The 27476-nt window shown below is 29.3% G+C and overlaps 5 protein-coding genes across 6 annotated transcripts; 3 read left to right on the forward strand and 2 right to left on the reverse strand.

The window, feature by feature from the left end:
• Positions 1–6242: 6242 nt before the first annotated feature.
• On the forward strand, positions 6243–6568 carry OCT59_011033 (uncharacterized protein; the record flags this gene model as incomplete). Its single annotated transcript, XM_066136247.1, has 2 exons — positions 6243–6341; positions 6419–6568. 2 exons carry the CDS (start codon positions 6243–6245, stop codon positions 6566–6568), a joined length of 249 nt encoding a protein of 82 aa, XP_066000892.1.
• A 3139-nt stretch (positions 6569–9707) lies between these two features.
• OCT59_011034 (uncharacterized protein) lies at positions 9708–10100 on the reverse strand (the record flags this gene model as incomplete). The annotated part of the gene is made up of 1 exon (XM_025310094.2): positions 9708–10100. The coding sequence occupies one exon, from the start codon at positions 10098–10100 to the stop codon at positions 9708–9710; it is 393 nt and encodes a 130-aa protein (XP_025186094.2).
• Positions 10101–13184: 3084 nt separating this feature from the next.
• OCT59_011035 (uncharacterized protein) lies at positions 13185–14414 on the reverse strand. Of its 2 annotated transcripts, XM_025314006.2 has the most exons (3): positions 14268–14414; positions 13651–13966; positions 13185–13571 (listed from the first exon to the last, which is right to left on the reverse strand). In XM_025314006.2, exons 1-3 carry the CDS (start codon positions 14331–14333, stop codon positions 13405–13407), a joined length of 549 nt encoding a protein of 182 aa, XP_025186093.1. In that variant the 5' UTR covers positions 14334–14414; the 3' UTR covers positions 13185–13404. The 2 variants fall into 2 exon arrangements, with proteins under 2 accessions (XP_025186093.1, XP_066000893.1); XM_066136249.1 differs by having other exon boundaries at positions 13185–13966.
• A 949-nt stretch (positions 14415–15363) lies between these two features.
• Positions 15364–16125, forward strand: OCT59_011036 (uncharacterized protein; the record flags this gene model as incomplete). Its single annotated transcript, XM_025324429.1, has 1 exon — positions 15364–16125. One exon carries the CDS (start codon positions 15364–15366, stop codon positions 16123–16125), a length of 762 nt encoding a protein of 253 aa, XP_025186092.1.
• Positions 16126–20091: 3966 nt separating this feature from the next.
• Positions 20092–23476, forward strand: OCT59_011037 (uncharacterized protein; the record flags this gene model as incomplete). The annotated part of the gene is made up of 6 exons (XM_066136250.1): positions 20092–20536; positions 20743–20865; positions 21002–21783; positions 21883–22231; positions 22308–23288; positions 23364–23476. 6 exons carry the CDS (start codon positions 20092–20094, stop codon positions 23474–23476), a joined length of 2793 nt encoding a protein of 930 aa, XP_066000894.1.
• Between the last annotated feature and the right edge of the window lie 4000 nt (positions 23477–27476).

Raw genomic sequence — 27476 nt, forward strand, 5'->3', positions numbered from 1 at the left:
TTTCAAAATATTTTAATAAATAATACTTTATTTTCTGTACTATAAGTTTATAATGTATATTTTATTAGATATAATTTTATTAAACCATAAAAAATTACAAGTATTTATTAATAGAGAAAATTTATTCATCGCACGTGCGATGACATCGCTACCCCCATTTTATTTATCACGTGATAAATCCAATTAAAATATAGCACGATTATTGTGTTACAATAAATATAAACAATTTTATAGCTTCGTCGATAGTTTTTTTTTCTAACACTCTTTTTAAATAAAAAAAACAACCTGTTTTTTTGCTTAAAAACGCGTTAAAGTTGCTTCTTAACATTTAAAAATACTTTTATGTACTAGTAAAGTATTCAAAAACTTTAATTGTTCAATTATCATAAAGAAATTGGGTTACACGGCTCAAGCAGTGATTCGTGAAACATGGAAAATGATAACACTCCACAGGTTAGTCAATTGCGCACATTTTTTTTTTGTGAAATACTACTGAAATACTATTGAAAGTGCTTAAAAAAAATTAATTTGGGGTAAACGGCATATGGTATAGAGTTTTAATAGTGTTAATTTCTTAACAATTAACATCAATAGCATTATTTATTAGTTAGATAGCGTTAAATGTACATTATTTATTAGTTAGGTGACGTTAAATAGCGTTAGATATATATTAATTAACGTCACAAAGCATTATATTATTGCGCATTAATTTATTGGTATTAAATAGCATTACTTTAATGTGCTTAACAGCTAACTTATTTATTAATCTATTAAATAGCAAGAAATTGAAACTGAAGTTGAAATTCCCGTAGAAATTATTCTTGGTTCAGAATTAGAAAGTCTTGACTCTACAAATTATCCTTCATTAACACATCCTATAGAATTATCTGTTAATTCAAAATTTAGTTCGTGGGAAATTGCTGAACATTATCTAAAAGGAATATGGAAGGCAAAAGGGATTTGTAGTTAATAAATACCGAGTTGAATATATTCAATTATCAAACTCAACTGTTCAAATTCCCTGTAAAAGAAAACATTTCGTTTGCGAATATGCTGGAAAGTACAAACCTAACTATAAGTCTAAGCAAATTGATCAACAACGTAATAAAGGGTCAAAAAAAACTGATTGTAAATGGCGGGTTCACTTGAGTAAAACTATAAATAATAATTTCATTCATGTAACGTCTATCCATCTTGAACACAACCACAAAATACTTGCCTGATAATACACAATTTGCTACAACATTCCGAAAATTTAATCAATCTATAATGAATGAAATTGAACATGCAGTTATACATGGACGTTGTGATGCATATACTATAAGAAATCTATTACAACCATTATTTCCTGACCAGCTTTTTCTTACACAAGATCTTTCAAATGCAATTCAAAAAATTAAACGTGAAAAAAAAATAGCTGGAACAGATGCTTCTCATTTGTTAAAATTTCTCCTTGAACGACAAAAAGAAGAACCTATGATGTTTGTTCAACCTTTAATAAATGCGGATAGTGATAGACTGTGTGGTATATTTTGGATGACGGAAAATCAAATTATTTTGTGGACGCGTTATTCAGATGTTATTTTACACAATAATACCTCTAGAACTAATAGATATAACTGTCCATTATCTCTATTTATACTTGTTGATAATGATGGTAAATCACGTTTAGGAGCACAAGCTTTTTTAAATGATGAAACTCAGGAAAGTTATGAGTGGATTTTACAACAAACGCTAAATGCAACAGGAATTGAACCAAAAGTTATAATCACTGATATGGATCCTGCAATGGATGTGGCATGTCAAACTACGTACAAAAATGCGTATCACATACATTGCATTTGGCATATGACCCAAAATTTACCTAAACGTCTCAAAAATAAACTTGGTGCTGCAGATTTTAAGATATTTTTTCATGATTTTTGGAAAACTCGCAATTCACTATGTGCAGAGGTTTTTGAACAACGATTTCAAGCTTTATTAAATAACTTTCCCAGTGGCAGTGATTATTTACACGACCCAATATATTCAACACGCCATTCATGGGCACGAGCATTTACAAACGAGAATATTTACAGCTGGTATACGTCAACACAGCGTGTGGAGTCAATAAATGCCATTATTCATAAAGTTGTTAATTCTAGCTCTACAATGGCAGAAGTAGCTGAGGCATTAGATTCTCGAATGCAAAAAGAAGAAATAAACAAGAATTTTATAGCATGGAAATACAAATCAACAATATATCATCAGCCATTTGTTGTGGAAAATTTTTTTAGTAACGTTAATAATATAGTTCAAAAATATTTTTCACCAAGAATTGTTGGGGAAATACATAAACAAATGTGCGAATCAATAATTTACAAATGTGAAAAACTAGATATTAAAGATGCATTTGAGTTTATTGAGGATCAACTGGTGAGTAAAAAATTAAAATTATAGTAGAATGATATAATAAATGTTTAACTAGTACTATTATGTATATATTTTTAGGATCAAAATGAAATTCCCGAAAATCAAGAAAGCCAAGGAACGTCAAATGATCAAGAAGAAACCAATAATATTGAAGATTATTACGATTTTCGCCAGACATACTTAAAATCATTGTTAAATTCAGTACCAAAAGAAATGATTAAAGAAGTATGGCGTATCATTCCATATATGGTGCCAAGTTCATATCAGCATATTATTATTCTTAACGATGGAACCCATTTATGTACATGCTTGTTATTGGTTTCATATGGAATTATTTGTCGTCATTATTTTAAATTAATGATTGAAAATCCAAACGCATTATTCCATATAATGCTAATGCCAACAAGATGGCTTCTGGATGACGCTTGGAATCACATTGACTCTATTTTTAATGAAGCTTTTATCGGAACATCATCTAAAAATTTAAAGCCAATTCATGATGATAATATTGATCAAAGGATTTATCTTAATCCTAGGCATATTAATCACGTTCAAGAAGTAGAAATTCGTTATTATACACAAAAAAAAGTAGATTATGGTCGAATTATGGGACATTTTAAGAAAGCACTAAACTATTCATTTGATAATAACGATCAAAAAAATTTAGATGATATTATACTAGCTTACATTGCGGAAAAAGAAACTATTATGACTCAATTAGAAAGGGGAAATGTTCTTAAAGACAATAATACAAATAATCAATTAAAGTTGTCTGATGGTCATACATATGATGTAGATGATATTGGAAATCCATTAAAACGTCAAGGAAAAGGGAGACCTGCTACTAAGCGATTAAAAGCTTGTAATGAACAAAAAAATAAGGCGAGTACGACACAAAAATCACAAAAAGAGAATGTACTATATGAAGAAAATATTGAAAATTCAAATGGGCGTAAATGTGGTTTGTGTCATAAAATGGGTCATTATGCTCCCAAGTGTCCCAATAAGAAAAACGTATAATATTTTAACAATTAAATAAAGTAATAATTTTTACTGTGTATAAATAATAATTTTTTAGTACATGTAAGCTAATTTATTAAGAGTTGAACAATATACAAATACAATTCTGAATTTCTAATATTTAAACTAACCTATAAAGGATATAATCCCACAAAAATCCTTATCATAAAACACTATTCATACCCTTCGTTGATTTATAAAATAGTGTGTTGAATTTCATTTTGTTTATTTCTGTATAAAGCAAGGCTGTACGTCTAATCTTTACATTATGTTAATATCTAAATAAAAATTGGGCATTAGTTTGCGAGTTCAGAATTTCATTGCAAATGCACAACCACGACTAAAATATTCATACTTGTTTGTATAAATACCTCTTTCTATATTCCTCTTTCAAACACTTCGGATGCAATAAAAGGTGGCTTATCTATTATATGTGGTCGCACAGATCTGTTGTGCATTTATTCCAAAATAAATCTCAAAAATATCAAGTGTTTCCTGATGAAAAGTTTTGCCATTATCATATAAAAGAAAAGCAAAAACTAATTCTTTAAATTGAAGTATAAAAACGTATATACTTTTAATAAAAAAAAAGAATTTGTTTGATTGCTACTTGATTAAACTAATGAATTATATAAGAAAAATGATTAAAATCCAAGTTAATTTAAGTTATTAAAATTGATGAATAAAGAGAAATTTTACCTTCTTAAGCCACTGAAAAACACATCTAGATTCTTTAAAAGCAAAATCCATTAAAGATATTTGACAGAATTGCGTATCTTAGGAAATTCTTGCTATTTAATAGATTAATAAATAAGTTAGCTGTTGAGCACAATAAAGTAATACTATTTAACACCAATAAACTAATGCGCAATAATATAATGCTTTGTGACGTTAATTAATATACATCTAACGCTATTTAACGTCACCTAACTAATAAATAATGTACATTTAACGCTATCTAACATCACCTAACTAATAAATAATGCTATTGACGTTAATTGTTAAGAAATTAACGCTATTAAAACTCCAAATTAATTTTTTTTAAGCACTTTCAATAGTATTTCAGTAGTATTTCACAAAAAAAAATGTGCGCAATTGACTAACCTGTGGAGTGTTATCATTTTCCATATTTCACGAATCACTGCTTGAGCCGTGTAACCCAATTTCTTTATGATAATTGAACAATTAAAGTTTTTGAGCTACTTTACTAGTACATAAAAGTATTTTTAAATGTTAAGAAGCAACTTTAACGCGTTTTTAAGCAAAAAAACAGGTTGTTTTTTTTATTTAAAAAGAGTGTTAGAAAAAAAAACTATCGACGAAGCTATAAAATTGTTTATATTTATTGTAACACAATAATCGTGCTATATTTTAATTGGATTTATCACGTGATAAATAAAATGGGGGTAGCGATGTCATCGCACGTGCGATGAATAAATTTTCTCTTATTAATATATACAGAATATATAAAAGTAAAAAAAAGAAAGAGTAACAATATTATTAGACGTAAAAAAAAGAGAAACAGCTATAGTAATATTAGTATTAGATATAAAGATAAAAGAAATATTGTTATTATTGTTAGTATTAAGGTAAAAAGAGTTAAAGAAACAGTAAAAGGAGTAAAAGAAACATGGATATTATCATTAGTATTAAAGTGCAAGTAAAAAGGAATAAAGAAAACGTAGATAGTATTATTAGTATTATAACATAAAGTAACAAAGAGGTAAAAAAAATGCATTAATATTAAAATAATTAGTATTAATAAGTAAATATTTCTATACCTGCAAAGTAATTGAACAAAAGAATAAAGAAATAAATTGAAAGAAAAAAATAAACATGTTGTTAGTATTACGATACAAAGTAACAAAGAGGTAAAAAAAAATGAAAATAATTAGTATTAATAAACAAATATTTCTATATTTGCAAAGCAATAAATTATGAAATATATGTAAATATATTGTATATAATTAAAGAAATAATAGAAAAAAAAGACAAAAAAATTAAAAAATATTAAACAAAAGAATAAAGAAATAAGAGACAAAAATAAATAAGACAAAAAATGCATACATGATTAAATGATTAAATCACATGCAAGGATCAGCCTAATTTTGATTAGCCAGGAATACGATATCATAAAATTACAGAAATCCGCATTTTAAAAAATTATGTACATCGTACAGCGAATGTGACATAAATAAATTGTGACTGAAATTTATGTTCAATTTGTATTCAATTTGAGTTGATAATTCTGGTAAAAAATTATTAATTTTGGCCAAATTTCATTAAATTTGTTAAATTTGTGTTGAATTTGTGTTGAATTTATGTTGAATTTATGTTATGTAATTTTTTATTTATCATAAGGGGATGATATTTAGTAATTGCATGTACAATATACAAGATTTTTTTTATAATTTTTTTAAGAAATATACGCAAAATATTTAATCAGAATATAATTGTTTTATTTTTAAATATGATATATTGATGATTTTTTGTTTAAAATTCAATAGAATGTGCTAATAAATGAGGAAGATGTCGATAGTGATAAAGTACATAAATTGAAGAAAAAAGGCACAAGCGAAAAGGAAAGGAGTTTTGTTTGGTTACATTTTGAAAAGTTTACAGATGATAAAAACATAACTTGGGCGAAGTGTAAATATTGCAGGTAATGCATTATTATTTCTAAATTTTAAATTAAATTTTTACAAACTGTTATAGAAATATTAATTTATAAATAACTTAATAGCCATATAAGATATAAGATGGATGGTGGAACATGTAGTTCGACGGGAAATTTGAACTGACACCTCAAAATGCACATGAACAAAATCAATCCTTCCTCTAAAAAACAAGCAGCGTTTATGAAAAAGTTTTTTAGTGGTGACGATAATGAAAAGAATGATAAGCAAATTGTAAGTATCTATAATTTATAATTGCTATAATTGAATTTTTTCAAATATTCCACATTTACAATTTTTTTCTCTTGCAGGTATTTACTAACGAAGGTTTTCACGAAAGGATAGCAATTTGGGTTGCTATTGACGATCAACCATTTACATTCGTTGAATATCCTGAATTTAGACAATTAATGGAATATTGTGGCATAAAAGCATCTATCCCTTCAGCAGATACTGTCTGATCTGATATTTTGGATATGTATAAGAATTATCAAACAGATATGCGACATAAATTGCAAGTGAGTAAAAATTTAAATTTTTATTTATAGTATATTAATATTTTGAATACAATATTAACTATTTATTTAATTAAAAAGGATAATGTAGGAAAAATATGCTTTACTTTAGACGCTTGAACTTCGTCAAACGTTATTTCATTTCTTGAAATAACATGCCATTTTATAGATTCCGATTGGAATCTTAAAAATGTACTTCTCGATTTTATTTATCTTACTGGATCCCATACAGGAGAAAATATGATGAGGGAATTTTTGAAATGTACAAAAGATGATTTTGGTATTCTAACGAAGGTTATTATTTGTTAAAATTTAATTTTCTAATTCTTTATTTAATATCAAATGTTAAAATATAATTTATATAATATATTTACATTTAATATAGATACTCACAATCACAGCGGACAATGCAGCAAATAATAACACATTTCTTAAAAAACTTGGTGTTGCATGTTTGAATGAAAATATTGATTTTCATTACAAGAAGAATCACGTTCGGTGTTTGGCGCATATAATGAACTTAACATGTCAAGAAATTTTAAAGAATATCAAAGCTGAAGAGGCTCAAGACGAGAATGACATATTAAAAGAAATATCTAAAGGAAGTAGAGATGCACACGTAATTCCTAAACTAAGAAAACTCATCATAAAAATTCGCGCTTCTCCACAACGAAGAGAACGATTTAACTGACAATGTAATTTGTATCCAAATACTATATCTCTTAATCCTATATTGGATGTTAGGACGCGGTGGAACTCAACCTATTTGATGTTAGAACATGCGATAAAACTTCAGGAAGTAAACAATTTTAATAATATGATATACAATAGTGATTAGTGAACTAAATAAGAAAAAGGTTTTAATAAACTTGTACTTTATTAGCCTCTTAATGATATTATTGGACTTGAACGTGATTTAAATGAATTTTTAATTTTAGAAGATGAATGGAATATTCTGAGAGAATTATGTTGTGTATTTAAAGTAAGCTTTATTATTATTATCAATTTATCATTTAAATTTTACATTAGTAATAATATATTATTAATATTAAACTAATTATAATTTTTTAGATGTTCTATGATGCGACTTTATACATGTCAAATTCACAATTCGTGACTTTATCATCCTCAATTCTAATATACAATTCTCTTCTTGAACATCTCGAAAAACTACTTGACGAAAATAACAAAAAGTATTATTGTAAATCCTCAGAAGTACGTCTTGCTATAACAAAAGGTTACAAAAAACTTAAAACGTACTATTCCAGAACAGATGATTCGCATACTTATGCAATTGCAACAAGTATTTTTTCAACTTTTTTTTTTTGTTTCTTAATATTTAAATCATATAATTTATATTAATTCTTATTTTATAGTTATTGACCCACGATTTAAATTAAGTTATTATCAGAAACAGGAATGGGAACAGCACTATATTGACGCGGCAAAACAAATTTTTACGGATACATTCAAAAATAATTATCAAGATAACATTGATATTATTAACGAAAGTGAAAACACTATTAATAATGATAATGATTTTTTCTTTAATATATTTGGAAGTAATAGTAATAATGATTATAATGAAATTGAAGCATATCTTCAACAACCCGCAGCTTCAATTAAAACCAATCCTTTACAATGGTGGAAGGTAAATTGTATTAATTCTTTATAATATATAATAATTTCAACAATTAAATTAACATTACATTACAATACATAATAATTAGACAAATGAAACAATTTATCCACGACTTGCAAATATGGCTCGGAATTATCTTGCAATCCCAGGAAAGCATTTAATTTTTTTTTGTTAAATTTTTAATAATATAATAATTAAATACATATTTATTGTTATTTTTTTTTTGTTATAAATAGGTACAAGCGTTCCTGCTGAAAGAGTTTTCTCTGGAGGGAGCGATCTAATAACAAAAAGGCGGTCTAGTTTAAGTCATGAAAGTATTCAGGCGTGTATGTGCCTTAAAAATTGGTTAAAGTAGAATCGTAATTCGTAAATAACTTTTTTTTTAATTTTGTTAATTAATATAATAATTACATATATTTTTATTTGTATTAAACTATTAATCTAATATTTTAATAAATACGATGCATATAACAAAGTTTAATAATTAATATGATGTTTATTATTAAAGAAATGTATATAATTAGTGAAAAAATTAAAAAAAATAATTTAACATTATAATACCGTTAAATATTACACCTAATATTTTCGGGTTACAGGTCAGTTCAGGTCAACATAAATGACCTGACCTGACCTGACCTGAAAAAAAGTATCAGGTCAGTTCAATCAGTTGACCTGACCCAACCTGACCCATTCGGAGCTCCACCACCCTGTTTATCTACTGGAATTATACTTGCTACTCATTTAAAATTTCCTTCTATTCCCTTTCATTCTCTTTCCTCCTATCCCATATTCCATTCCATCTTAAATCCCAAATACTTGTGTAATATTTCTCCCATTAGTCAATTATTACATAATATTACACAAATTTTCATAAAAGAAAATTTTACTTCCTACAAAAAATGGAAGGATTTGATTTTACAAGTATTTTAAAAAAGGAAATTTATATGCCAATCACATAATTCTATTTAGAATTACATAAAATTTGACTAAAATAAAAATCTGAATGGCACAATTTAGTTTTGAAGTCTAATATTAATTTCAATCAGAATTTAGTTTAAATTCTTATCATATATACCCAATTTTTAAGAGATTTACCAATCAGATTTTAATAAAATTTATATCATTGGATTTATCTTGATACAAGGAATTCAATGGCAGTAAAATTATATTTCTAATATTAATATTGACTAAATTATTATGAAAATGTATTTTATAATATATACAGTCAGACCTGTCTATAATCACCACTTTCGGTCAGTCAAAAATTGGTGATTATAAGTAGGTGTGATTGTATAATGAAAACCTATCTATAATCACAATTCATATTAAAATTACAACGCGGTTATTATATAGAGTTTTTTTATAAATACAAACATTAATCACAAAAAGAAAATAAGATATTATATTAATGCCATTATATTTTATTTATTAACATGCAAATTAATTGAAAAAAGAGTCAATAGAAGTTTGTTTTTTACTTTCAAATAATTTGACGTTCATTAATTTTGAATATTTGTTGAAAATTTTTAAATCTTCAGAACAAAAACCTGAATGATCGGATTGCTGGGTAAAAAAAGTAATAAAGGTTTTCAAACCTTGTGCCGCTTCTTTTATGCTAATTATTTCCAGTTCAGGTTCGCTATCACTAATAACTTCCTCACTAGAATCTTTAGTAACATATTCGATAATTTGTTTATCATCTAGAAATTCTTCAACCGGTAGTTCTTCCAATTCTTTTATATAATGATCAATATCATCTAAAAAAGGTGTACCAATATCAGGTAAAATCTCAAGAAGTTCTTCAATTTCTTCAAATTTAACATCTAACTCCATGTCGATTTGATCAGATGCAACTTCTCTTTGGACATGATTTACCGATGGAAAAATTCCTGCTTTAGCCCAACAGTTTGAAATTGTATTTTGTGATACATCTAACCATGCGTCTGACAAATAATTAATTGCTTCTAGTAAATTAAGTTTTCTTAATTTTTTTTAAAAAAATAAATAAATAAATTAATTAATTAATAATTACATCATAAATTATCAGTTAAAAAAAAATTTATTTACCGTATATATTCCTTATTGTCAAATTATCTTATTAAATGCTGACAATAATATTGTTTATATTTAACCTATATTTTCAAAAAATGATAGATAATTAATTAAAATAAAATAACTATATTATTCTAACAAAAAATAACATTCAAATTTATTGCTAACCTTAAAATTATTAATTACACCTTGATCCATTGGTTGCAAATGAGAAGTGGTGTTAGGCGGAAGATATTTAATAGTAATATTTGTAAGTTCTAATGGTTGAGATAAATCATCAAATAGTTGACGAGATTTTTTTGGTTTAGATACTGCCCGTTTTTTTCCTTTTTTATTTTTAGCTGTATGTGACGATTCTGCAGCTGAAGTTTCATCAGAATTGTAAAGCTAAAGTTTAATTTTAAAATTAATTATAATTATAGATGGAAATATATACAAAATAAATAGTAAATTATTTACTTCATTATTATTTGCTTCTTTTTTCTTAGGCTCTAAATGTGATGATGCATTGTCTAATAATATTAAAACTTGCCGCTTTTGGACCTGAAATTTATTATCAAGAATTTTAATCCAATGGCGAAAAATATCTTGTGTCATCCATGCTTTTTTGTTCCAATAATAAGAAACTGGTAAATTACTTATATTAATTCCACGAAGACAATGAGGTTTTTGCGCATTTCCAATCACAAGTGGTTTGATCTTTTCAGTTCCATTTGAGTTACACCCTAAAAGTACCGTAATCCTAGTTTTATCCTATTATAGTAATAAAACATATTGAATATAATTTAATAATAAATAAATTTTAATACAAATATAAGAAGATCTTACTTTCTTTGTTCCAGAAACAGGTCTGGATGCAAGTGTTTGATTAGGTGTCATGCGATAAAAAAGTCCCGTTTCATCAAAATTAAACACATCATTTGGATCATATTTAGAAATTAATTCTTGTAATTCAGCCCGCAATTCTGGTAATGTAGATAAAGGCGCACTATTGGATTCTCCATGTATTCGTTGCTTAAATTATTTCGCGATTTAAATCCACCTAACCAACCATTTGAAAATCCAATAGCATTCTCTGCTATATTTAAATCCTGTGCAAATTCTTTAGCTTTTTCTCGTAAAATATTATCTGATAAAATCATATTTTTTGATAATCGCTTGTTTTACCCAAATAGAAAGTGCTTGTTCAAGTGAAGGATACTTTACTTCACGATGCCTATAAGTTGAAGAAGTATTATTTGTTATAGAAAGCCATCGCTCTCTATCCTTTAAAATCTTAGATATTGTTGGTCTTTTAATATTTATATTATGAAGTCGGTTAAAATATATTGCAATATTTTCATGGGATATATTTGGGTTTTTAATTTGATAATTATATATTTCATATTTTATTTCGTCACTTATAGCCGTCCTTGTTTGTGTCATTATAACGTGTAAAAGAGAACGAAAGAAAAAAAATAAAGAAAAAACGATATTTTGTATCATTGTCATTAAAAAGGAAAAGATAATCTCTGATAATTGTTAAATTTAGCAAAATAAAAGGGTGCGTGATTTTCTATTTAAATTCATCAACCATGATGTAATGTACATTTGATCATGTGATATGTGATAATATATAGTTAATTTTATAATAATTTAAACTAAAGTTTGTTTTTATATCGGTGATAGTGATTAGCATATAATGGTGATTATAAAAAGTGAATATCAGTCTTAAAATTTTAAGGCATTGAAATTAAGTGATAATATACAGGATGCGATTATATATGGATGACATAGACAGGTCCTCGACTGTATTATTAAAAATAATATGTATAAAGCAAGTAATAAGTTACTTTTAATATAAAAAGTTTTTAAAATATATTTATTCAATTTATTATTTTATATTTTTATTACAATTTAACTTGAATTAACTCAAACCTATCTATTAATTCATCAAAAAAAGTTTGATTATTTATTTTTAATATATAATTTGATGAATTCAGTATTATTATTGCATAAATATTTAATAAAATAATATCAGATATTTACAAACCAAAAATTAATTAATCTAAAAAAAATAATTAAAATCATTAATTCACATAAAATAATCAATATATTACTTACTACTAACATGTTACTTTTAAATAGTAATATATAGTATAAAATACATTTTTTATAATAACTTAGTTAATATTAATTTTAGAAATACAATTTCATTACCATTGAATTCCTTGCATTAAGACGAATCCAATGATATAAATTTCATTAAAATCTGATTGGTAAATCTCTTAAAAATTGGTGTATGTAGGATAAGGATTTAAACCTTTGTAATTTGTAATTCTGGCCGGAGTTAAAATATAAACTTTCGTAAATCTGTTCGGATCTTAATTTCTAATTTTGTGCGGAAGAAAAATTTCTTTTTTTTTGGAAATTCGTGTAACGTCACGTGATAAGTAACCAATGAGATTATTTGGGATATGGGATGGATTTTAATATGGGCGGCAAGTATAACTGGGATGGTCGATAACCAATAAATTCGTATGCGGAAGCAAACGTTTATTTTAGCATTATATCAGATGTGTAGTAAATACAAGCGAAATCAATAAAAGAAGTTCTTTTGTCATTTTTTATTTAATTTCAAAGATATGCTTCGTATGGTACAATGTGTATTTAATTGCCATTTTCATTATCGGAGGAATGAATACCCTTTTTTTTAGAAATAACGAAAATTTAGTAGTGATAAGATAATGATAGTGTTCAAACATAAGGGTGACACCAATAATATTCATGATTATGTATATTAGTATAACTTGATTGCATTCTTCACATAAACTATATGTTTCTTTTGATTCTTCATTTATTGAACAACGGAAAGGAATATGTTATATATGTTGCAATTTGAATACTTTTATTTAAAAATAAAGCGAAAGAATTCAAGTAAAGTTATCCAGTATGTAATGATATTAATTTTTATATATAATAAAATAAAAGAACAGCTTTAATTTATGCTTAGAAATAATGTATTTGACTTTTGAAATATTAACTATACCGCGTACATGTTAAAGATACATAAATATTTACTTTGTGCATATGCTTAATTACAGCACTATCCAGTTTTAATCTTAGAATTACAATATTGTAACACAACTTCAAGATGAGGCTCTCCAGTTCCTCCCATAGATCCCTTATAATACAAACCATCGTCGAGTGTGCCTTCGTGAATTATACCGTCTCCTCCTAAATAGCATTTGTCGCGCATCTCGTGAAATATTTCTAGATCAATCAAAGGGGATGAATATTGTGAATGATATAATAATGATAAGTTTAATAAAACAAAAATTGGAATTATTACCTATGCTAGGACTGATAAAACCATCATAAACTTTAATAAACCACCCATTTGAACGTGCATATGGGACTTTCCACATAAAAGCTAAACTTTTGTCTTTATCTTTGATGTGGTACATAATAACTCCTTCAGTTCCTCTGAACGCATAAGGGGTTTTACAAGCACCCCAAACCACAGCTTTACCAGAATTGACAGGAGCAAGGGGACAAGCATCATAAGGAGAATTCCCAAATCTATAATATATTTTAGGGTTCTCAAGAATTAGTGACGTCTCATTCTTGATAGCAACAGTAACCTTTCTCGCAACATTGCCTAGCTCCTATATTTATACAAGGAAAAAAAAAGAACTTTATGCATGAGTAATTCTTTACAAAAGCAACAAAACGCTAGTTGAAATTCCTTGATGTCATTGTCGATTCCGGTCAAAATAAACAAATAGAATCTTAAATAAATGGATAATTCTTTCAAAGGCAATAAAACGCTAGTTGGAATTCCTTGAGGTCATTGTCGATTTAAGTCAAAACAAATGCAGTTAAAAATATTCATAATGATGTAGCCGTTTTCTGCCTTCAAAAGAATTAAACAGGTGGATATTTATTCGATGAAGAAATTAATTATACTTTTATAATCTTTGCGAGCAAAGCTGCTATGTCAATTATCGGGATTTTGTAAACGCCTGCTGACATGATTTGGATGAAAAAAATTATAATTTCTACTTTTATAAATGTATGATATCAATAAAAAAAAAGGTTTCTCGAAATAAAAATAAGAGTAATTGTAAACTTTTTCCCAATAAAATATATAAAACCAGTCATCTGATAATTCTGTGCGACCATAAAGATTTAGATCTTTCACCGCATGACTTGAATCTCAATGCGCCTAATATTATCCGGCCACTTTCAAAGTGTAAAACCTTATAAATATATAATATAGGGAAAAATAAACTCAATATATCATTATTTATTAATTAACAAATTATATCTATTTGCAACAATAGCACTTTAATTTTATGAAATATATTATTTGTTCAATTTCAAAGGAATATCTTTCATACTTTTCAAATGTTTTTATCAAAAAATTTAATGTGTTTAAGCATAAGTTTTATAAAAATAAATATAGCATTGTATATACAATTAAAAAATTGGCCATAATACCATAATGATCTTACCAAATTATATGTAAAATAGCTTATTTAATGTACAGTAGGGGTGTACAATTTTAACGTACAAACTGGCCCGAGTTTAGGAGTTATGCACTTGCACGTGATAGTGGGGTGTTCCATCAACTAAAGTAAAATTTACAAAGATTTTTCTGCCGATCATTATGTAAAAGTTTATTTATAAGTAATTTACTACTAATTTCCTATTTTCGTGATTCTATAACTAGGAATATTTCTTCTTATTTTCATTTGAAATTTTTTAAACTTACCTTAAATATCTTTCTCTTTCATAAAATACCTCAATTTTTCGAAAAAAATAATTGGTATTATTTGGAAATAGTAACTTAAACTTCTTTAACTTTTGTACTAAATAAAAAAACATTTTTTTAATAATGTGCGAGTTATTAAATTTTGAAGATTTCAGATAATTTAATATAAAAATGCCTTGCATTTTAAAGCAAGCTCGCCACTTAAAAAAAGCATGTGAAATCTAAGCTCAAAAGTTACATGAGAAAAAAAATAATAAAAGAAATAAAATTAATGAAATTGTAAATAATATGGATGAATCAAAACTTGATGATACTTTAAAAATGGTAATAAGACTTAATGATTCAGAAATGACAAAAGAATGGCATGTTTTTTATACAACAATTGACATATTTTCAGAAACAGAAATTAAATTAACTAATCACCTTATAAGAAATATGTGCTATTCAAAAGGCAAAAGACAAGGCCAGATTCTATTTGCACATTTGCAAAATAAAGCAGCTGAATTTATAGAATCTTCTATTTATAAACCTAACTCCTCTGCTGCAGCATTAACTAAGGAAAATGCTTCTTTAAAAAAACAAGTTCAACAATTAAAAAAAAAGAATTTAGATGTACTTCATCAAATAAAATCACTTGGTAGCAAACTTGAACATGTAAGAAAGAAACAAAATAATCAGATTTCAAAAGTCCGTGCTAATGCAAGAAGAAAAAAATCTTTTTTTTGCAATTTAATTAAATCATATCCTAATTCACTTTTTCTTGATAACAAAAAGCATTATAGTAGTAAAGCAATAGTATTGACTATATGCTTATTTCAAATAGGAAAAATGTCTTTTCATGATACTATACATTATATGCGAATTTTTACAGAATATTTAACTAATAAATCTGTATCTACAATATTTTCTTTGAACTTAGTTATATGCTGGAATAAGGAAATCTTAAAGTTAACAATAACAAATGAATTTATGCACTGCAATAATTCAGAATTCTATAATCTTGGTATTTTAGCTGATAAGTTGACAAGAGACTCTACAAAAGTTTTGTAATTTGCTTTATGTATTGGAATGAGAAAAAGAACTCTTTAGATATTTCATTAGTTGAAATGAAGGATTTGATTATATGCAATTAAAGCTCTGAATAGGTCAGTTTGATCTGGATTATAGACAGTTCAGATTAAAGCCAAAATCTGTAAGAACAAAACCGAAAAACTGGCAGTTCGGTTCAGTTTAATCTGATTTTTATAAAAATGCAAAAAATTGAATAGCCGTCCATCTAGTGATCGTACAAAGTCAAGCCATATATCATTGGATTCATTTCAATGAGACACGTTGAATGGTAGTAAGATCATATCTCTAGCATTAATAGATCACACGTTAATCTACGCTAAATGATTTATCAATAATTGGAATTATCAAGCTATCTATTAATGCTAGAGACATGATCTTAGTGTCATTTGATGCGCCTCAGTGAGACGAATCCAATGAATATAAATTCGTCTGTATATGACTACTGGATGGTGAATAATGTCAAGTTTCGCATTTTTTTAAAATTTTTGAGCATTAAAAATTAAAAATTCCAATATATGAATTTATTTGTTGTCCAATGGTCATGCAAATATGAATTAGGACTCATTGGATTCGTCTCGATGAGACGAGTCGAATGGTGGTGAGATCATTTCTCTAGTATCAATATATCATAAGTTAATTCACGCTAAATAATTTATAAAAAATTGGCATTATCAAGCTATCTATCAATGCTAGAGACATGTTCTTACTACCATTCGACTCGTCTCATCGAGGCGAATCCAATGAGTCCTAATTCATATTTGTATGACTATTGGATGGTGAATAAATTCATGTATCGGAATTTTTAATTTTTAACGCTTAAAAATTTTAAAAAAATGCGAAACTTGACATTATTTGCCATCCAGTAATCATATACAGACGAATTTATATTCATTGGATTTGTCTCACTGAGACGCATCGAATGACGCTAAGATCATGTCTCTAGCATCAATAGATAGCTTGATAATTCCAATTATTGATAAATCATTTAGCGTAAGTTAATGTGTGATCTATTGATGCTAGAGACATTATCTTACCACCATTAAACGTGTCTCGTCAAGACGAATCCAATAATATATGGCACGACTTTGTACGATTACTAGATGGACAGCTATTCAATTTTTTGCATTTTTATAAAAAATTAGATTAAACCGAACTGAACTGCCAGTTTTTCAGTTCAAATACCCAAACTAAACTGAACCGAATTTTGAGCCGGGTTTGGATCGGTTCTCCGGTTTAGTCCAAACTGTTAGAAGCTTTATATGCAATGCAAAAACAATTGCTCAAACAATCATGAATACTTGTAATAAATACTCAATTAATATAAAATTATGCCAAACATTTCTTTCAGATAATACAAATTATATGGTAGAAAAAAATAATGGTGCAGTTAACCTTTTTACTAAAATGGCTGAAAATTAATGCTTTTGAATTTCTTGTGGTCTTCATGTTGCTCATATTATTCTTACCACTTTTGAAAATACTGCATTTGGAAAATTGACTTCCACTATAGGATTTAATAAACAACTTTATCCTTACAACTTACTTTATTTGACATGAAAACTTCATAGTGGATATGATAAAACTAATAAAGATGGAATAAAAGCTGAAATGATTTATAATCTTTATGAATTATATTTTAACTTTAATATGAATCAATATCAAAACTCAATGTGATTACGTTGGTTATATGAACTAAACAATATCTTGAATGTAAAGAAGCTTACTAACAATTTGTAAAATGATTTATTCCAAAATTATGTGCATTGGAAAATACATCTAAATCATATTTAGATAAATAGAAATTATTTCAAGTATAATTGAATGAATTTCTTGTGAAATTTGGGAAGGAATTTTATAAACCAGTGGTAACTTTTTTAAATGGGATTGATTCTCAACTTAGGATTTTAATTAAGCATAATGAGGACTCCGCTTACTTATAATAAAGGTCACTATAAAAAATTAGCCCTTTACTAATAGTTTTTACTTTACTTTTTTCTTAAATTCTATTGGTTAATTAGCTAAAAAGGAAAAAATCATAACAATGTAACATAAAATTTCCTTTTATAGTAGGATTTGTAAAGAATTTTATATATGATTTTTACCTTAGGCCTGGGTGACCTTAAAGTTGCTTGTCTAAACCTCTTCAAAATCCTACGATTAGTTTCGTCAAAATTTTACTATAGATTTATTATAGTTTCGGCAGAGTTTCGGCAGTTTTGGCATTTATAATAAGTTTCGGCAGTTTTGCCTTTCTCCAAAGTTTCGCCAGTTTTTTAATATAACTTTAATATAGTTTCGGCAGAATTTTGCTTTTCGGCGAAACGTCATCTTGCCTAAACCCCTAGGTTTCGGCAAGCAACCTTAGGTTACCTATCTTATAAGTAAGTGGAGTCCTGCATAATGAATATGGCCAGTTACCTCACCATCGTGCTCATGGAATGCTAGAAGCAGTTACAAGATAAATTAAAGAACTCCTATTCATTGCTAAAAATATACATGATTTTTTTAGTGAAGAGTTATTAAAAGTAACAGAAGTATTAATAGAATAATAAATAGAGAAATTAATTGAAAATTTGGAACTTACAGCAAAAAAAATTACTGAAAGTTTTTCAAAAATGGATGAATTGTTGGCTTTATCTTTCTTTAAGTGTATTTCATCTTGGTGGATCTTATAATCATGAATTTGCTAAAGCATGTGCCAATGTTGTTTTTGATTTGTGTTTTCCTAGTATTCTAATATTACGTCAACTATTATATATTAAACTCTTTAAAAGTTATATTGAAAAAGGTAATACAAATGATTTTGATTTATTTGATGCTTTAGCAGATTCAATCTTTAAAATAAATTTATTCATTATGTTCAAAGTTAAAACTCAAATCTTTATGAATATCCTCATTTATATGATTTTGTAAAAAACCAAGAGTCAAGAGCTACAGTGCGCAAAAAAAATAATTATAATAAAAATTATATGTTGAAAATCTTTAATAATCCCTGCAATATACATCCATTCGGCAAATAATTTTACCTGATTATACAGTAAACATATAATTATATGCCAATCATTTTTTGTTTATATGTTCTTTTATAATTAGTTATATTTTACCTATAGCAAAATGGCATATAGAATTTTTGCACAATATCGTACAATGATAGCCATACTATGAGAAAATGGTACCCATGACGGCACGACGCTAAAACTTTACACTCTTTAACTTCTATCCCACTCCCTACAATACAGTCAACTCTCTTTATAGTCACACATCTGAGACAGTCCATATTTGGTGATTATAAAGAGATGTGACTATATAAAAAATTTCTTATATTAGTATATCATAATTCCAGCCAAAAATTAATATAATTTTAGCCAAAATTATACTCAACACTTTATTGTATCGTAACTCCGCCAATATAATCGTAAAGAGATGATCTTACCGCCATTCGATTCGTCTTGATGAGACGGTTCTAATGGTATAAAATACATCGAATTCCAATCACTAGATTAATTTCTGAAATTAAAAAAATATTAATGGTTTTTGTGTAATAACTCTGCCAATATTGATCCTAAAGAGACGATCTTACCACCATTCGATTCGTCTTGATGAGACGGTTCTAATGGTATAAAATACATCGAAATCCAATTACTAGATTAATTTCCGAAATTAAAAAAATATTAACAGTCAGGCGATATGTCTGATGATCAGCAGGGGGTTTGCATTTTATAGTGATCTGCATAATAAAAAAATTTTTTTTTTCATAGTAAATTTTGCATTTATTATGACGTTTCAGTACATTTGCATAATTGTAGCACAAATTGAATTATACGAATAGATAAATTGAGTAACGTGAATTATTTTTTATCATTTTTATTTTAAACTGCTTGTTCTTTATGGAGAATCTTCAATAATAAAGAGTATATTTCATTGCGAAATCAGCACAGTAGTACAATGGAAATGTTTGATTTTTATGACTTAAATGATCAAATAAGTGTGTTTTCTGATACAGACAGCGGGTTTAAGGAAAGTTATGATAATGAAGAATATGAAAATAACCAATATGAGGATGACTTCGTAATAGATTTTGATGAAGAAGGGTATTTTCGTGCATTAAATTCTTTAATTAATGAAACAGATGAAAGTGACATTGAACCTGATGATACAGAATCTGAATTGTCTGAAATTTCAGAACCAGACGAAGATTTTTATCAAGTCATTGGCCAAGATACTGATAGTAAATTAACGTCTTGTGTTTTAATTGACTATATAGATGGAACATATCGAACATGTGGACAAGTTAATTGTAAGAAAAGGTTGCGGGAATTAATTGGCATCTGGCAGATTGATAGCGAAATAGTTACAGCAGTTAAAAATGATCTTTCAAAATTAGGTGTGTGTATGTCTCACTTCAATTTTGATCAAAGAATTCATAAAAAAAAATAAAATCAATGACAAAAAGCACTGAGGAAAGTCGTATACAACAACGCCAATGTTTATTCTGTCATCAGAACCATCATTACTTTACAAGGGGAATTGGTTGTACACAACATTCATGGGTTATATTGGATAGAGTCATTCTTACGCCTTGCATTGGGCAGATAGATTGTTACGCGTTGAAAGAAAGTGGTAATTTTTGTAAATCTTCATTAAAGAACTTTTCCCGGCCTCGATTCTCATGTGGTAATTGTTTTGTTGATAAGGGTGGTCATTTATACACCAAGCCAGGTAAAGGTAAAAAAAAGAAGGTCGGATGTGAAGAGCATCATGTAGCAGATACATCTACACAACTTGAAATTATCGGAAGATGGTTTATTAGAATAGCGAAAGTTTGGTGAAGATAAATTTAAAAATAAAACTCTAGCAGCCATTGCACCTTCAATTTTTCAAATTCTTCAAGAAATTCGTCCAACAAAACACACTTCTGAACCTACCATATCAGAATCAGTTTCAGAAGAAATTCCTGATGTTCCAAGTTTATTTATGTTGCACGTTGGCATGCAACTAAAACAAATTAATATTGAAGTTATAACACAAGAGGATTTGAAAGATCAGTTTTGTCAAGATTTAGGAAAACAATTTGCATTAAAAATATGGAAATCTCGAATTGAATTAACTTTAAATAAGAATCAATTACAGAATCCACAATCCATAGGTGAATACGTATCCAGTTTTCCTTCATGGTTGGTAAATTTTTTTTATGCATTTTTAACTGGTATCTATGAAAAAAAAATGGCTATTGTAAATCAAAGACGAAAAGCAAGAAATATATCAATAAAAGCTAATGATCCAGTTCAAATTACCAAAATTGTTTCATTATTCTTATCCATTTTGATTAGCATTACCTTTCCTTCACTTCAAATCTGGTTTTCTACAATAATTGCCAGCCTTACACGAAAACCAAAAATGGCGGGTGATTTAACAAATCTTCTTGCTGTCTTAAAAGTTTTATCTCACTGTAAGGAACATGAACGAAGATTAGAAAAAGAGAGAATGAATAAAGTAGATCCAACAAAGCGTTTAAAAAAAAATTCTTACTTTTGGAATCTAGCCGTAATAGACAATATAGACTTTAAGGAAAAAACTTTTTCCTATGGCAATATATTTGACATTACACGTGGCACATCACATGCAACTCTTCGAATGGTATTTTAAACACCTTTACAAACTCCTATTATTGAAACTAAACACGATGAAAAAGCATTGGTATCTCATCGAATTTTTGGAATAAATGTCACTGCACAGAAAATATTAGATCTTTATGATGAAATATTAGATGAATGTTTAGGATTTTATTATTCTAATAATGATCATGAAAACTTACAATTTGAGACAAATTTTGATATTTCTACAGTACATAAAAAACTTATTGAAAGAATGGATCGAGGATGTTTTGGAGACCCACAGCATGTAGTAATTTTGGAAGCGGGTGGTATTCCAAATACAAATGAGGGAATCTTTAATGCAGCAAAAATGTATAAAAATGATTTTTCGTTAAGTTCTGATGAATATTTGGATATCGTTGCTGATGAATCTATATTTCGGCGGTTAATAAATTTACGAAAAGAGTGGCCAAACCTTCGACCTATTCTTGGTTCATGGCATACTAACAAAGATATGGCATCAGCTCTTATTAGTATATTCTCAAGCTTACGGAATTTTTGATTTAGCTGCTGCAGTTGGAGTCAAATATATAGACAAATTGGAGAAGGTTGTTGACTATCGGGCTACAGTCCGGATTATAGAATTAATTTGGGTTTCAGTTGGTATAGCTTTACGAATACATTTAAAGTCAAAAAATATGCATAAATATGATATTATGGATGACAAATATGAAGAATACCAAATACTTAAAATCTGGTATTTATTTTATAATTGGGCGGGTTTATTTATTGCACATAGAATTGGTATTCGAATAGGAAATTTTAATATTCAAAAGAATACTTTAGCTGCTTTTAGTCCCCTGCTTCCTTCAGCTGGAAAATCTAATTATGCTCAATCGGTTTCACATTTCTTTGGAATTCTTGAACAATACCCCAAATTAGAGGAAAAATTGCAAGTTGCAGGGTCTTTTAAAGTATCAGAAGATAGATTTGGACATTTTATGGCATTTGACGAAGCTCTAGAAACATTCGGAGTAAAATTTATTAAGCAGAATGTTACAGGTAATGTTATAGATCAGGAAAACCTTAAGCGACAAGTGAAAGCATCTCAGTCAGAGTATGAACGAATAGAATTATTTTTGAATGAATATTTGCATAACAATACCTCTACTAATCATGAACGATCAACAAATTTAAGAAAAGATGAAATGTGGAGTTTGGTGGAGAAATTGTTGATAGCTTTTGATACCAAAGATTTCAATCATTATAATCAAACACATGATCTTTTCCATACTTCATATCCAAAAGAGATTCATGCTGATGGAATAAGACGATTAAAGGAATGCTATAAGCGGGGACTTCACCGTATACATCTCATATATGCACAAGAAGTGTTAAAAAAGAAAAAAATTGATACTACAGGACGAAGGGTAAAAGAAGTATTAGTTACCAAATGTAAAGATATTGAAAAACCTCCCAGAAAAAGAAAAAACACAAATATTTTAGATAACCAACCTGGATCATCTGATGAAGCCACCAAGAAGCGAAGTACGTCGAATTCCATCAAAAGAAGCTGTTGAAATACTTGCCCCGATGGTGGCCCATTAACACCACCTACTAAAGAAGAAGTACAACGATATCTTGCTGCACTTGAAGGTATATCTTCATCTTCAGATATTTGGGACGCAGCTCGATTAACTCAGTATTATAAAAATCGACATAAAAAAGCTAAATAATGGCAAGGAAAACGGTTAATAACAATATTTGAAATTATAAAATAAAAAAAAACATTTTAAATAAAAAAAACCTTATATTTGTTTACTAGTTAACTACATACTATATTATTTAAAATTACAATGTCACTTTAAAGCTCTATTATCCGTTATATATCAAAACTAATATTAGTGATAGTGTATGCGACTCAACTGGACTCGCAAATCTGGGTACTTACAAAATTGTAATATTTCTTCCGTTTGGAGAATCCTTGCCATAAGTACGAAAATTAAGACCATATTTAACTAATTAAAATAAGACCAGAAGCAGAAAAAAGTAAGAAATTTCTTTAGAAATGTATAGTTTGAAACTTGGAAAACGAAGTTTATTTAGAAAGAATTCGCAGTTAATATATGACAATTTGACGTTAATATATTCCCTAACTTCTACGAATGATTGTTACACAAAACAATTTAATTAATGATCTGCACTCAATCAGACATATCGCCTGACTGTTAATGGTTTTTGTGTAATAACTCTGCCAATATTGATCCTAAAGAGACGATCTTACCACCATTCGATTCGTCTTGATGAGACGGTTCTAATGGTATAAAATACATCGAAATCCAATTACTAGATTAATTTCCAAAATTAAAAAAATATTAATGGTTTTTGTGTAATAACTCTGCCAATATTGATCCTAGAGAGACAATCTTACTACCATTCGATTCGTCTTAATGCGACGAATCTAATGGTATAAAATACATCGAAATCAAATCACTAGATCAATTTCCGAAATTAAAAAATATTAAATGGTTTTTAAGTAGTAACTCCGTCAATATTGATCACAGAGAGATAAGCTTACCACCATTCGATTCGTCTTGATGAGGCGATTCCAACGAGCTATTGATTGTCATTTTACAATCACTAGGTACCGAGAAATTTAGCAAAATGTTAAATGGCGCAGTAAACGTAAATCAAGAAATATAATAATGCTGATGCTTAACATTTTGTTGAATAACTCATCAGCCAGTGATCGCAAAAGGATAAAACTAAAAAACTAAAAAAACTCTCTCCTGTTGCCTTCACGACAATATTGCGACAAAAAATAAAAAAGATTTTTTCGAAGTATTTTTATTATTTACTTCGCGTTACTATTAACTATTACATATTTTAGTTCTCCCTTCTACTTCTAGCTATGACAACCAAACGAAACGCTAAAGCTTCTGGTTCTTCTGCTCCAAAACGTCCTGCCCAGAGTCCTCCTTCTGGCAACGTTCAAGGTCAAGGTTCTTCTGTTTCTACTTCAGGTTCTACTTCGCAACCTTTGACCGACAACTCTGCAAAACGCACACGGGTATCTTCGAACCCGTTATGGACCAAGACAATATTTTGACTCCTCCTACTTCTCAGAATAATACTTCAACTTCGCTTCCTCCTCCCGTTGATACCAACGCGTCCCCTTCAGCTCCTGACTTTGGTACCTCCCTTGAGGACTCCCAACACTCCCCCTCTAACTCCACAGACAAAGGAAAATCTGTAGAAATTTTGCCTCCTGAGCCTGAACGTGCCGCGTCTCCCGACGCGTCTACTGCCACCATACAATCTTCCCCCCTTCGCTTTTATGCTGCGGCTGCGCCCTCCACTATCGAAGGATTTTGGACCCACTACAAGACCAATCGCGAAGCTTGCGACGCGACTGATCGTGAATTCTCCTCTTTTTCCTCTTATGGTAGTAAGGCTACCACTCAAGGATCAGGCGACACTAAACTTATCGTTGTCTACTTTCGTTCCAAGCCCGATATGGAAAAAGCTATTGCTGCGCCTATCACCTCCCTGCATGATCTACAGTTTCACGAACATGACCCATCTGCTAAAAAGGCAGATGAACAACTTCGTACCCTGGTAGTTACCGACATCCCTCTGCTGTCACCTGATGCACAATTAAGGGGCACCTTTTCCCGTTATGGTATTGTTACCTACTGCCGTACGCGTCTTTCAAAACTTTATCGAACTGCGTATATAGTTTTTGACTCCGCCACCTCCCTGGACCAATTTGAAAACACGTGGGCCGTTCTTCGACGGACATCGCTACGCGTCGCTCGCCTCCTCTCATTCACCTGACCAACGCGCTATTAGGCGCGCTCATGTTGCACTTCTTGCCGGCCTCCCTCGCGGTTCTGTTGCCGCTGATCTCTCTGAAATTGCCGAAGAAGTTTCCGCTAAAAGCGTCAACATTCCTTTCTCTTACAACTCTTATACACCCAAACCTTATGCATATGTACATTCTTCCGTCGCTACTAAAGAGTCAGCTGCTTTTGTATTACTTTGCTCTCAAATCTATTGGCCTTACCTGGCACGAACCTACTGAAGTCTCTTCTCTTTGTCATCGTTGTGGCCGCCCCGGTTGTAATCCGGACAAATGTGCTTCATCACGTGCCCCACAACGTCCTTCTCGCCCATGGTCTAGCAATGATAAATTGCGTGAATTATATAACAAACACTTACCTCCCTCCCATCCTGCTAAACGTCACAATCGTTTTGCGCGTCCTGCTAATTCTACACATGCATCTTATGCTGATGCCGCTGGTAGAAAAGTTCCTTCCCAATCACAATCTCGCCCTAGATCTTCACGTTCGCGCTCTCGTCCTGACAATCGTCGTCATCCTCATCAACCTTCTCTATCTGAGTTGGATCACGACATTGCTGCAATGGATGTTCCGCCTTTGATGGATTGGCAACACATTACTGAACAAATTACTATTATACTCGAAGAAATTACTCACCTCACCACAGAATTTGCCCAACTTCAACATCGTGTCAAATGGTTGGAAGATCAACACTCTTCTTCTCCTTCACCTATCCCCAAATTCCCGCAACCTCAGGATCCCCTTGTTCCTGTACCTGAGCCTATGAATCAAAGATGGGATAATGATGAATCCTCTGGTCTTCGACGTCTGAGTAACAACCTTATGGATTTTAGTTCTCTTTCTTCGCCGCCAAATGGCCCCAATTTTATTGCTCAATCGCATATTCCTCTCCCTCCCCTTATGAGCATGATCCCTGGTCTCGCTACTTCACCACAAGATCGACTCTCCTCTCTTACTGCTACTGTTACTGAGCTTACTAAAACGGTTAAACAAGGCATGGCTCAACAACAACAATTCTTGGCTGCTCGCGATACCGTGAACTCCCAATAATTATTGATTACTATTATTCTCCTTTACTACTTACGCTCTTTATCATAGTGTAGTAATGATGGATAACAAAAAACATAATTTTTCCCCTCACCCTTCTCCTCTTATTAAATTCGGTCAAATTAATGTCAATGGTTTATGTTCTCCGGTTCGACAACAACATTTGCTTAATTTCTTTCTTCACTCATCTTTTGGTGCTTTGTCTTTGAATGATACTCGCCTTTCCCCTTCAAATGCTAAATTTCTTTTTAAAAATGAACATTCCCTACATCATTTTAGGTCATATTGGGCCTGTTCGACTTCTTCTCGTCCCCATGATGGTGTTGGTATTTTGCTTCGAAATCCCCTTTATAAACATGTACAAACAATTGATTCTTGGGAAGGTCACCTTCTTAAATTAGACTTATTTTTTCATCAAACAAAAATTTCAATTATTTCTTTGTATTATCCTCCTTCTGGTTCCGTTCATCAATCCATTTGTAATGATCTTATTGCCAAACTTCTTTCTTGGCTCGATCATGCCTGTACTAATAATCATTTTGTAGTTATTCTTGGCGACTTTAATATTGATGAGATCGCCCACTCTAACTATTCACCCAATCATTTTAAACTTCTTCGTTTACTTTCTTCTCGGTTTTTTACCGATCATCAAGCTCATTCCACTACCGAAGGTCCTGATCCTACCTTTTATCATGCCAATGGATCTTCTAGACTGGATTATATTTGGTCTTCGCCTGGTTTTCCTGCTCCTGGTCTTTTCTCACATGTGGTTACTTGTCCCTATCTTCTGGATCGTCCTTTTACTGATCACAAAGTTCTTACAACT

This window comes from Rhizophagus irregularis, chromosome 19 (assembly GCF_026210795.1).
Source record: "Rhizophagus irregularis chromosome 19, complete sequence".
In the NCBI taxonomy this organism is placed as follows: Eukaryota; Fungi; Glomeromycota; class Glomeromycetes; order Glomerales; family Glomeraceae; genus Rhizophagus; species Rhizophagus irregularis.

Bases quoted from the DNA above. Each gene is read 5' to 3' on its own strand.
- OCT59_011035 (XM_025314006.2), bottom strand. From the start codon at position 14,333: ATGTCAGCAGGCGTTTACAAAATCCCGATAATTGACATAGCAGCTTTG. The intron at 13,967-14,267 runs GTATAATTAATT...GTATAAATATAG, and splicing joins TGCTCGCAAAGATTATAAAA to GAGCTAGGCAATGTTGCGAG. The intron at 13,572-13,650 runs GTAATAATTCCA...TGATTGATCTAG, and splicing joins TTTTATCAGTCCTAGCATAG to AAATATTTCACGAGATGCGC.